Here is a 13,566-nt window from a genome sequence, read left to right on the forward strand (position 1 = left end):
ACTGACACTCGTTTTGACACTGGGGTAAATTAAAAGCAGCTCTGGGCCTCTGAACTGTCCTTGATCCCTCTAAGCCGGCTGAGCGAGCTGGCCCTTATGAAAAGAGTATCAACAGGCTTCAGTAACGTTTCAGTCGAGTAAACGTCACGGAAACAGAATCAAAAGGTGTCCGCAAACGGAAACGTTGCGGAAATGTACAATCAGGCAGGAATATTGTGCTGTCGCGTATCCGTTGTATCCGTTCTGCGGAAATGCAACGGAAATGCACACGTTCAAGATTCCGTAGTGTTTCCGCGATACGGAAACGTCTTATTTCACCCTGTGCACAGGGTGAAATAAAGCGTTTCCGTTTCCGTTTTTACAACGGTTACTTAACGGAAACGTGAATTTCCGCAAAAGGAAATTTAAGTAACCGTTGCGGGAAACACGTGTATACGTCACGTTTCCGCAGTTGCGGCGTCGCTTAAACGCATCACTTAAACGCGTGTATCCGTTAAGTTTACGTTTTGCGTAATCTCGTGCAACAGACGCGTTTCCGCAGTTCGTAAGTATGGCGGACACGCAATAATCATGTTTCCGCAGCTCGTAAATTCGGCGGACACGCAATATTCCGCTAGGTTTCCGACATACGGAAAGTGAAAAATAATAAGAACCGTCAAGTTTCCGCAGCTCGTAAATCAGGAGTATATACATAATGACCCAGATGGTTTAGATCAAAATGCTCTTGTCCTAATCTTGGAAGGCCGACAACTACGAAAACTTTATTATTTGTGAAATATTGCGTAAATTAAACGTGGCCGCCAAATAAAGCGAGCTGATTTCCACGTGTTCTTTTCTTTCGGATTGGAGAATTACAAGTATGTATACAAGTAACACTCATTTTAAGTGGTAATTCATTTTATTTCGTAAGTAAGAGAATGTCTAAGTAAATCTACGAACTACAGCATAATCCTTTCTTGAAACAAACGTGTTGCTTGCTGACTATTACATTTGAAAGCATTCAAACTAAGTATTGTTCTTTAAATGCAGCAATGCCTTGTGATTGAACTAAAATTTCCGTTGCTGTCCGTTAAATGTGATTCGTTTGAGGAAACTTAGTTGTCAATCCTCGTCTTTCCTCTCTCTTGCTTTCTTTGACGTTCGTGAATTATTCTTGTCCTGTGGTAATGGATTTGACTTCTTGACGATTATTTCAGGTCTAAAGACAAGATTAAATAGGATTATAAACAGAGATATTTTGCTTAACTCAATAACTCATACTACTTTTTCATTTGATGGGAGGATCTGTTTTGTAACATGGAAATACAGACATGGTTTTAAGGAGGCTAACAACGGTTTCCAGCACTTGTTAGCTCTTGAACTTTGATAGGTCAGTACAACAAAACTTCAACAGTTGCTGCTACAGTAATGATATCAAACCAATGTCCAATCATCGCTGAACAAGTTACGGCAATTTTCTTGACATCACTGGTTACCATAACAACAGTATTACCAGTAAAAACACCCTTTATTTTCCCTTTAAGCGCTTATAACTCAAAAACGAGTCCAGTGACCCCCATTTTTATCACTGAATAATGATCAGCATATTTGGATACAACTTTTTGCAAAGTTAAAAAAATTCTCTGGAGCCGTTTCAGAGCCACCTTAATAATTTAAGGTGGCTCTGAAACGGCTCCAGAGAATTTTTTGTGTTGAAAAAAAAAAACTGTGTTTTTAACAGGTTATACATGTACCATTGCTATGGTTACAGTGATGTCAAGAAAAAATCACAATTTATTTTTTGATACAATTTTTGTAGCAGTAACCGATAAATGTGTTGTAGCACTGACCCATCAAATTATGAGAGCTGGAAAGTGCTGAAAGCTGTTGTGAGCCTCCCTAAATTTTTGCGCTGTCTAGGTAATCATTTGACTCTGATAAATAGGTGCTTCGTTTATACATTCCAAGATATTGCTCATCTTAACACGCAAGGAACTGATCATTATTTTGGAGGGGTGTAGGATGGATATGATTGAGTAGGGATTTGATAGATTCACTGAAGACCTTGTAACAATCATAAATACCAAGCTTTCTGACTTACAACCACCCATACCATCCCCTGGAAATTATAAGTGCTGCAAAAGACCACATACCTTTTAACTACACATAAAAATGGCTGGAAGGAAGTTGAACATACAATGTATCTATGGTTGTTATTGAAGGTATATCGGTTTTTGAAACCAAAACACTGCTACAATGTAGGGGTGACTTGATGCAGCATATATATATTATTGGAAGTGTTGTTTTACATGTACCGTCTCAGTTGAAACTCTATACTTTAGGTACGAATACACAGAAACAGGAGTACCCCAGTAACTCGAACTGGGATAACTCGAACAACCCCGCTAACTCGAACTAACTTCCATTTCCCTTGGATTTGACCCCACTTTTCAGTCATTTTTACTCGGTTAACTCGAACTTGGATAACTCGAACCCCCCCCCCCCCCCCTAACTCGAACTAAATTTTGTTTCCCTTAACAAAATTTGGGTCAAATTTACCCTGATAACTCGAATTCTGGTTCTTGCAACTCACCACAGTTGCCCATTGATTAGAGCAGCCAATTTTCCACTTTTATCATAACAATGTATGGTTGTGCAATTTGCACTGTACTGTATACTGAAGTGCTAAAAAATCAGTAAACTGTCAATTATTAACTTGAAAAAATAAATATTCAATCGACCCTGCTGCGACTGCAGTAGGGGATGGGCTGGTAGGGCTACAAAATGTAGCTGCATATGATATGAAAAATGTATTAATTTTACCACTCAAAAGTATAAATTTGTAATTAAACGTGTTTGTTTGACTTGAAGTTGACGAGATTTATAAGCCATACATGTACCACTTTAAAATGGTCTTTGCAGTCCATGAGCAAACATCCTTAAAAATTTTGAATGTTTAGAGACTCCTTGTAGACGATCTTTATCCTGATTATTATAAAGTCTTATGACTTTTACATGTAGGTACCTACCTTAACATTTTCCTTCCAGAAACTCCTCCAGTTTCTTATACTTGAGTAATTTCCTTGACTTCTTCATGCTCACTATACTCCAAAATGGCTCACAGCAATAAAGCATAATAAAGACAAAAAAAAAGTGTCAGACAATTACATGTACAAAATAATATGAAATGATTGTGCCATTTTTCCATTCGGAGATATCTATATTCATATACAATGTTACTTTTATATATGTACTATGGGTGGCCCTATTTGTACAATTGGGCATTGTTTGGATAATGCAAATTCAGTTTCCAGCTCAGTTGCAGATAGCACTGTACACATTGTACAGTACATGAAAGGCTGTCATAATTTGTGACTTTCCTATAAATTACATGTACAGTGTATGTGCATGTACATTGGAACAAGTAAACTTTTCACACACTCAAAAGTAAAGGCACATCCCACTGAAACCATGGGCGGCACACTTGAGTCAATGAATCATGTTCGCAAAAGTAAAAAATCTATCAAAAGCTGTTAATAATTCGAAAACTCAAAAACATATAGTTGTGGAAAACTATCATTGTTCTTTTCCTGTCCTATGACAATTCTGCCTCCCATAAAATGTTGTAATAAAAATCTAATATCATTAAAACAAGTAATTTTTTCACCCACTCAGAAATGGGTAAAAGGCCTTCCCACTGAAACCATGGGCGGCACACTTGAGTCAATGAATCATGCTCGCGAAAGTCAAAAATCTATTAAAAGCTGTAAATAATTCGCAACTCAAAAACATATACATGTAGTTGTGGAAAACTATCATTGATCCTTTCCTGTGCTATGACAATTCTGCCTCCCATAAAATGTTGTAATAAAAATCTAATATCATTAAAACAAGTGATTTTTTCACCCACTCAGAAATGGGTAAAAGGCCTTCCCACTGAAACCATGAGCGGCACACTTGAGTCAATGAATCATGCTCGCGAAAGTCAAAAATCTATTAAAAGCTGTAAATAATTTGCAACTCAAAAACATATAGTTGTGGAAAACTATCATTGATCCTTTCTTGTGCTATGACAATTCTGCCTCTTATAAAATGTTGTATTAAAAATCTAATATCATTGAAACAAGTGATTTTTTCACCCACTCAGAAATGGGTAAAAGGCCTTCCCACTGAAACCATGGGCGGCACACTTGAGTCAATGAATCATGCTCGCGAAAGTTAAAAATCTATTAAAAGCTGTTAATAATTCGCAACTCAAAAACATATAGTTGTGGAAAACTATCATTGATCCTTTCCTGTGCTATGACAATTCTGCCTCCCATAAAATGTTGTAATAAAAATCTAATATCATTAAAACAAGTGATTTTTTCACCCACTCAGAAATGGGTAAAAGGCCTTCCCACTGAAACCATGAGCGGCACACTTGAGTCAATGAATCATGCTCGCGAAAGTCAAAAATCTATTAAAAGCTGTAAATAATTTGCAACTCAAAAACATATAGTTGTGGAAAACTATCATTGATCCTTTCTTGTGCTATGACAATTCTGCCTCTTATAAAATGTTGTATTAAAAATCTAATATCATTGAAACAAGTGATTTTTTCACCCACTCAGAAATGGGTAAAAGGCCTTCCCACTGAAACCATGGGCGGCACACTTGAGTCAATGAATCATGCTCACGAAAGTTAAAAATCTATTAAAAGCTGTTAATAATTCGCAACTCAAAAACATATAGTTGTGGAAAACTATCATTGATCCTTTCTTGTGCTATGACAATTCTGCCTCCCATAAAATGTTGTAATAAAAATCTAATATCATTAAAACAAGTGATTTTTTCACCCACTCAGAAATGGGTAAAAGGCCTTCCCACTGAAACCATGGGCGGCACACTTGAGTCAATGAATCATGCTCGCGAAAGTCAAAAATCTATTAAAAGCTGTAAATAATTTGCAACTCAAAAACATATAGTTGTGGAAAACTATCATTGATCCTTTCCTGTGCTATGGCAATTCTGCCTCTTATAAAATGTTGTATTAAAAATCTAATATCATTGAAACAAGTGATTTTTTCACCCACTCAGAAATGGGTAAAAGGCCTTCCCACTGAAACCATGGGCGGCACACTTGAGTCAATGAATCATGCTCGCGAAAGTTAAAAATCTATTAAAAGCTGTTAATAATTCGCAACTCAAAAACATATAGTTGTGGAAAACTATCATTGATCCTTTCCTGTGCTATGACAATTCTGCCTCCCATAAAATGTAATAAAAATCTAATATCATTAAAACAAGTGATTTTTTCACCCACTCAGAAATGGGTAAAAGGCCTTCCCACTGAAACCATGAGCGGCACACTTGAGTCAATGAATCATGCTCGCGAAAGTCAAAAATCTATTAAAAGCTGTAAATAATTTGCAACTCAAAAACATATAGTTGTGGAAAACTATCATTGATGATCCTTTCTTGTGCTATGACAATTCTGCCTCTTATAAAATGTTGTATTAAAAATCTAATAACATTGAAACAAGTAATTTTTTCACCCACTCAGAAATGGGTAAAAGGCCTTCCCACTGAAACCATGGGCGGCACACTTGAGTCAATGAATCATGCTCACGAAAGTCAAAAATCTATTAAAAGCTGTTAATAATTCGCAACTCAAAAACATATAGTTGTGGAAAACTATCATTGATCCTTTCTTGTACTATGACAATTCTGCCTCTTATAAAATGTTGTATTAAAAATCTAATATCATTGAAACAAGTGATTTTTTCACCCACTCAGAAATGGGTAAAAGGCCTTCCCACTGAAACCATGGGCGGCACACTTGAGTCAATGAATCATGCTCGCGAAAGTTAAAAATCTATTAAAAGCTGTTAATAATTCGCAACTCAAAAACATATAGTTGTGGAAAACTATCATTGTTCCTTTCCTGTGCTATGACAATTCTGCTCTCATAAAATGTTGTGATAAAAATCTAATATCATACCACTGAAACCATGGGCGGCACACTTGAGTCAATGAATCGTGTTCGCGAAAGTCAAACAAGTGTCAAAAGCTGTTAATACTTGTAGTTCGCAACTCAACAACATAAAATTATAGTTGTGGAAAACTACATGTATCATTGTTCCTTTCCTGTGCTGTGACAATTCTGCATCTTTCATTGTAATTAATGCTGTAAAATGTTGTGTCCGCACATCCCACATAACCAGTAGGCAGCCAACTTGTGTTGTCCATTTGGTATGTTTATGACACATGTACAAAGTAAGCTTACAATGTAACAATTTACTGACTTCAAAACATTATGATAAAAACTTAATATCATCGAAACAATCATTAACCAGAAATGTAGCTCACGTGGCCATGAACTTTGGCCATAACATAAATTTAAAGTCTAATTTTAAAACACAAGCACAGAATTATGAAACTTAAGCTTAAATAGCTCATACACCAAAAAGGCAACGCAAATGTAAAGCTTCTATGAAACCCAGGGATGAAACACGAGTCACCCGTGCAAATAGGTTTTTAAAAGCTTACCTTAATAAGAAACTTGGCCTTTACAGCAGTGTTGATCTGAAATCCGGTAGAAGACAACTCCATACAGCTACCTTGGAAACAAAGTGATCTTTACGTGAAGAAAACTGCCCTTTAGGCGACTGAAAATGTCGATTCTTCGTTAGGCGAACTTCGAAACCGACCGCCAAAACTCATCTAAATCAAAGAGAACGCCGGGAATGATCTTTGTTGCGCATGATCGGTTAGTAACCAGTCCCTGACTCGATTGTCACTCGGCCAGTTCAGTGAATCGACATTTGTACGGCGGCCGTCGTACAACAACAACAAAAAGAAATAAATAAACCGAAGAAGTAAACCGAAATCAAAATATTTAAATCGGCAAATTATCGTCAAAGCGTTCAGCTATTGACTTATTTTTCCTCTGGAATGTTTTGAACTTTATTTGACGAAGTAGCAATCGTCCGTGTGAGGTCGTGTGACTGACACTCGTTTTGACACTGGGGTAAATTAAAAGCAGCTCTGGGCCTCTGAACTGTCCTTGATCCCTCTAAGCCGGCTGAGCGAGCTGGCCCTTATGAAAAGAGTATCAACAGGCTTCAGTAACGTTTCAGTCGAGTAAACGTCACGGAAACAGAATCAAAAGGTGTCCGCAAACGGAAACGTTGCGGAAATGTACAATCAGGCAGGAATATTGTGCTGTCGCGTATCCGTTGTATCCGTTCTGCGGAAATGCAACGGAAATGCACACGTTCAAGATTCCGTAGTGTTTCCGCGATACGGAAACGTCTTATTTCACCCTGTGTAAGTAGTATGTTAAAGTCGACGGCAGCTAATAGTAACATTCAAGTTTACCAAGTTCCTCTTTGTTTTTATGCGTTATTGCTATGTTTCCATATGCTTTGCCGTTTCACATCCGTGCCTATAGCTGCCAAAAAACTAATCATAAAGTCAATATATAATTCAACCAACCAAATATCGTTGGTAACTTTTCATTCAAACACATAAAAAGCCCCTGAGGCTATAGGAAAAATGCATTAGGCCGATCCCAAATTGTTTTGTTTCGTATCGGCCTATATAGTTACCCGATGCATTTCCTACTTCCTTTAATTAAGTACATAAGAAAAAAATATGACTGACATCTAAAACTCTCTTGTAATCTTCTTTAGTGCTGGTATACGTAAAACGTTGAATCAACCAACTGCGTTATGTTTCGACTCATTTATTGCAAAAATGAAGAAGGATGGTATGATAAATAACTTACCACGAACGTTAAGTAGAAGATTCTCTATGTAGTCTCTTAAGTCACTGGCGAGTTGGTTCAGTTCTGAGAAGAAAATTAATATTTAAGGCTCTCATTAGTTCGTTAATTCATGGGGCCATTAACAAGAGCCATTATTGCACCCTCACTGTCAATTAACACAGCAGGAACATACTGCAATAACGAGGACATTGACAAATACGTTAAAAAAAATAAATATAAAGAAAATATAAGAAAAAAAATCAAACATCAACTTGCAAATTTAGGTATAAAAATATGTCAGTTCAGTTTATTACGGCGTTAGTCGTATTCACAAATTCTTTGTTTTTGCTGGTTATTGAGAACATTTTTGTCAGATAATATTTATTAACACACAGGTGTTATCTTGTTTTCTCTGTTTGAAGAATTATTCACACATTTAATTTTTAGAAGCTGCACAAGAGACAAGTCGTCACCAGAACACAGCAGTTTCCCTAAAGAGAGAGCGTGACTTGATTTTTTGTCACCGCGTTGCTCAAGTAAGCTTCGATTCTCCTATCTCTTCAACTTGAAGACAAGTATGAGCCTGATTTCCAGGCGATCGTTAACTATTCGCTTTCTCGAAAACAAGAGTTAAAATGACTCTATAGAGAGATTTGATGCGTACAGCAAGACAAATTCAACAGAAAAACAGTAAGACTAATAACAAAAGTGCTATTGTTCGCGAGCGATAATTTCGAAACCAGCTTTGCTGAAAAGGGTAGTATTACTGAATTGACACATTATCTCTATTGACTTTATTATCTCTTTTAGTATTACGTAGTGACATCGGAACCCGCAGGCAGGAAACAGAATGTTGCCCGTTCTCCTCAGTATCTTATGGCTGTGCCCGCAGCTCACTATGTCAAGTCAAGAGCATAAAAAAGGTGAAGGTTACAGTCATTGAATTGAACTTAACAATGATATCTGTAATTCTGTGGTGCATGACCATTCCCGTATGGCTTATGACATAACTATCAAGCTTAGTTTTGAGTTGTGATTTTTAATTCGCACTTGAAACTTTTCACCATCAGTTCAAAAGCAGAACTTGGGTTCAAAATATTGAAAATGCCCATGCTTGAGAAACTTGAACACACATCTCATGCAAAAATCTTTTCAAAGAACGGCGCCAGTAAAAAAAAGAATGGAATTTTAAAAAAGAAGATTGTCCGAAAGCCTAACAGTTTTGCAAATTGTGTTTGTATTTATTCAGTTTTTTCTTGCAATTGGTTTATTTCTTTAATAACCTTTTTAGCAGAATTTGTTGGCGTTTTAACTGCCGACCAAAACCTCACTATTTATGCAGACGGCTCCCTTGTTGGCCACAACTTCTTATACGCCACAAGATGGTATTCCTTCTCTAGCCAAACAAAAGTCATTGCCGTATCCGTTACCGAAGACCCTGGGTGGCTCAGTGGATTCCTTGGCGTGTTCAGTAACGGAGTGGTCACGGACAGTAGCTGGAAATGCAAAGAGACGGATAGTCCAGAAGATGGGTGGGAGCAAGCCAACTTTACCGACGATACATGGCCATCCGCGTACATTAGATTCAATAACAGCGCAACAGGAGTGTATGGAATCCCATTAGATGTTCACTGGATTAGTCCGGCAAATCATGTGGCCAGCAAATTCTTCTGCAGACGTCGCTTTAGTACGAAGAAAGAGAATAGAAATAGCAGTAAGTAACATTACAAATCTTTTATATTCAGTTTAAAGCTTCAAATTCAGCCTTCACTCGATTTCCCTTCAGAAACTCAACAGTGACATTCATCTTTGCATCGTCTCATTTGCCGGATGATTTTCAATAGCGACCTCTCTGACGAAGGTTCTATCTCGAACATAACTCCTTTCTTTAATTTTGCTCGTTATCCCATTTGTTCCCGTAGATGCTCTTTCTCGGTACGAGACGAAAAGCGATATAATCAAGCCGTGTAAGTGTGGCATATTTAAAACGGTCAAACATAAGATATGTTTTAGCTCTTTTCACGTTACTATGGCAAAGAATTTTACGTGATGTGGATATGACTGTCTTTACAGATAAACGCTTTACTGATTTACAGAAAAGGTTTTTCCTTACACTGCATGTCCCCTTAACTTATGTACCGAAATTTCTAGACCTCTAAATTCTGTGGGGGTTTCTTCTAATTGCGAGCGAGACGAACTCAAAATTAGAGGCTGGGAAGACTTTCAACTTCCGATACTCCCGCTACGCCCACGATACCCGTGCTTCGCTTGCTAATTCGCGTTTTTGTAGAAAAAAAGAAGCCCTTTATACCTGTACCCAGTTTGAATAGTCTTAAGGAAAGCCGTGTGAACAGGTGTTATTCATTCGTTAAGAAAGAGAGGCCATGTGCTGTTTCATAACAGTTACATAAACAATTCCTTTTATAGCATTGATATCGATCCTCGGCTATGAGACGACCCACGAAATAAGCCTCTATCTTGATGGCGTTTTCATAACAAAAGCAGTCGACAGCTTGACGCTTTTTCAAGATCACCACACGCTTCAAGCGGTAGAGGTAGAAGACGATTCTCTTGACGATGTTTTTCTTTTGGCCTCGTCCAGCAATGGCATTATGACAGACGAACGGTGGAGATGTACAAATGTTTACCACGAGGGCTGGTTTCTTCCCTGTTTTGACGACTCCTTCTGGCCAAACGCTTTTGTTCATAGCAATAACACTGGTGTTCCTTATATAGCGCGAGATGCTAAGTGGATCGGATTCAAAACCATCAGTAATAAAATCTACTGCCGGAGAAATACCACTAATGGTAAGCAGATGCGTGTACACACAATACTTCAAATTACCAATACGATCATGGTGATGATGATGATGATGATGATGATGATGATGATGATGATGATGATGATGATGATAATGATGATGATGTATGGTGTTAAATTATTTACTTACCAAGTCAAGTTTGAAGTTTAATTTGTAATGCTGTGTTGCGACTCACAGCCATCCGATCTGTTAGTTTTTAACTTTGAGGAAGTTTGATCGTTTATGTTTTTCTTCAGTGGTTCTTCTTATTTAACATTATGTTGAAATGTTTCTTTGCTGTTTCTAAAAAGTAGAACCTGTCACACCATGCAGAGGCCTTCAAACATTAGTTTCATCTTTGGTAGCAACTGGCTCAACAAAACTGGAATCGCCAGCACCAACAGCGGCAATCAGACCCTCCCAAGCAACCACGCATGCAACAACAATAACACCAAAAACAATAATAACAACCCCAGCACCACCAGCAGACGCACCACCACCACCACCATCAACAACCATAACAACGCCAGCACCATCAGCAGACGTTCCACCACCACCACCAACAACAACAACAACCATAACAATAACTACTTCATCTGCAAGAGAATCACAAAATGTTCGTAATCCTTCCAATGTTCCCAATAACAGTCGACGTCAGGATTTTAGCAGCACGGATACAAATGGGTTATCTACGTTAGTGATCGTGGTGATAGCTGTCAGTGGTGGTGTAACGGCTGTGATCATTGGACTAGCTGTTTCCTGTTATGTTTGGAGAAAACGGAGAAATGAAAGGTTTTTTTTTATTATTTTCAGATATTTTTTTCTAAGTGTATTCATTCTTCATGAACGGGACTCCGGCCTGTGTACAAGCACACCCACGTGCTTTGTTCTATGGGTTTAAGTCTGTGAAATTTATTTCTTATATTCAATTTTGAGTCTGTAAGGACCATGCAACTTCTCTCCTAAATCTTGAGCTTGCTTTGTTTTTAATGTGTTACTGCATTTTCAGAGACGTTTGATGTTCTTTTGAGAACTGCATATGTTCAGGTTATGTGGTGTTTGTTTCATATCGTTGTATTTAATGAGTTTTTACCACAAGATATTTTCGTATGCATCTATTACGTCATTTGCAGATCGTGGTATTTAATGTATGGTTGTATTCAGTCACATCCAGGATTAATCGGTTAATGAAAATTAATGTTGCAGGAAATATAACATGAACGACATAAAAAGGAAAAATCAGACGAATGGTCAATGGGAAGTGAAGAGCGATGACGTCACTGTATGCGAAGAACTCGGTCATGGCGCCTTTGGTAAGGTGTGCAAAGGAATTATGAAAACCCCTTCATGTATGACACATGGTTCGCTTGTTCAACAAAGATTTAAGGTTGAAGCAAAATCGACAATAACTGTTGCGTTGAAAATGCTACAAGGTACGTTGTGACAATTTGATATGTATGGTTTGGGTGAATCTAGTAAGCTATGTTTTTCATTTTAGCTATGTTTTTTCAACATATACTGCCCTGCAAGCCACCCTACAAGCTATAAACACAAAATTGGAGGCTTACTAAAGGAGGGTGCAAGTTAAGGAGCAATAAGGGAAAAGGGGATTAATGTGATAGTGTAGCATTAATTCCGTCAGACTGTTTGCCATTCCGTAGGAATCAACAGAGGTAAAACTACTGTACTGTTCTCTTGGTCGAGTCATAAATATTTAACTCGGTCCTCGCGAACTGTTAAGGTTAATCTAACAAAACGCGGGGTATGGAGGCGGGGAGAGGCTGCGATGGACAAGCATCCCATCCTGGCGGAGTAGAAACACTCCTAGCCACTTTATTCTTTGAAACGCACGTGTTGCTACGTCATCACAAGCCTTTTATCTTTTCATATTTCAGATAATGCCACTCCTGATCAAAAGAAGGATTTCTTAAATGAGATAACACTAATGAAAGCGGTTGGTTCACACGAGAACATCGTGAGTTTGATTGGCTGTTGTATCAAGTCCTCACCAAAGTTCCTCATAGTGGAGTTTGCGTCGAAAGGAGACTTGCTTTCCTATCTGAGAAAACAATGTAAAAAGGTAAAAGTTCAAACATTTAACTGGGTACGACCCAAATAAAAGGATTTATATAGGGGCGGTGGAATCTCGGCAATCCTTTAAACTTTCAGGCGAATGACTTGTCAGCTGCAAATAAATTTTGCTGACCTCAGATTTCCAATTTTTGACCAATTAAAATAATCGAAGCGTAAGGCTCAAAAGACCAATTCTCAGCCATCCGTTAAACCCTACCTAGGCTCGAACTTAGACCCCTATAGTTGAAATAATCGAAGTGTGTGTAAGGCCCAAAACAGTGTATTAATTTGATTGAAATTTGATTTGGTTCGTTGTTGTCTAAAATCCTGTTGCTAAGCAGTAGAAGTGACAATTTTGGAATTCTCGCACTCAGCTGTTTAAATTCGAAAAAATATGGTTTTCGAAGCACTCGCACAAAGAAATTGCCCGCGGCCGGATTATGTTGCGTTGAATTCTATAACACTCGAGAACCGAAACACATTTATAAAATGCATGATTCCTGATACACTTGCCTGTCCCAAAGCTCTTGTAATTAGGAGAATGTTGAATGTCGAAGTGGCTGCTGTATTCTGTCAAATCCGCCAGAACGTAAAAAATGGGTAAAATACTTTATTTAGAAAATGATTTTATGTTCGAATGAATTATTACTTAAATAACGACTGACACTTATTCCCATTCATCTTTAGCAATTCAAAGGCAGCAATAGGGCAAACGTACAAACACGAGAAAACCCGCCTTACCCACCACGATCACAGATCGTAAGTATTGTAAGTGATGTTTAAGTTGCTATTAAAATCGAATCGGAATTGCCAACTAAAATTCAGCCGTGCTCGTGTAGGCTCGTGAAAGCCCGCCGCTGATCCCACGAGGATCAAAACGAGGAAAGTGTAAGTGTGAGAGTGTCTATGATCTAATTGTTACGGTAAGTAATTAAACGTCTCTTAGAATTTAGCACTTTGAAT

At 37.9% G+C, this 13,566-nt stretch overlaps 2 protein-coding genes and 1 long non-coding RNA gene across 5 annotated transcripts in view; 2 read left to right on the forward strand and 1 right to left on the reverse strand.

The window, feature by feature from the left end:
• The window catches only part of LOC144646406 (uncharacterized), a 37,399-nt gene that overhangs the window by 20,441 nt on the left and 3,392 nt on the right, over positions 1–13,566 (forward strand). The window contains exon 15 of one of the 3 annotated variants that reach the window (XM_078505984.1): positions 8,177–8,265. The exons of the other annotated variants lie outside the window; for them this stretch is intronic. The gene's annotated coding sequence lies outside the window, so the exon portion shown is untranslated. Of the gene's footprint in view, positions 1–8,176; positions 8,266–13,566 lie in introns of those variants that run through there. 3 annotated transcript variants of the gene reach the window in all.
• LOC144646378 (uncharacterized) lies at positions 880–6,494 on the reverse strand. Its single transcript, XR_013569401.1, has 2 exons — positions 3,009–6,494; positions 880–1,198 (listed from the first exon to the last, which is right to left on the reverse strand). It is a non-coding gene; the product is annotated as an uncharacterized LOC144646378 (long non-coding RNA).
• LOC144645828 (uncharacterized) lies at positions 7,720–13,168 on the forward strand. The gene is made up of 6 exons (XM_078505365.1): positions 7,720–7,732; positions 9,021–9,443; positions 10,157–10,537; positions 10,842–11,322; positions 11,737–11,963; positions 12,426–13,168. The coding sequence occupies exons 1-6, from the start codon at positions 7,720–7,722 to the stop codon at positions 12,647–12,649; spliced, it is 1,749 nt and encodes a 582-aa protein (XP_078361491.1). The 3' UTR covers positions 12,650–13,168.

Source organism: Oculina patagonica, chromosome 3 (genome assembly GCF_052425735.1).
Source record: "Oculina patagonica isolate OP01 chromosome 3, crgOcupat, whole genome shotgun sequence".
Lineage (NCBI taxonomy): Eukaryota > Metazoa > Cnidaria > Anthozoa > Scleractinia > Oculinidae > Oculina > Oculina patagonica.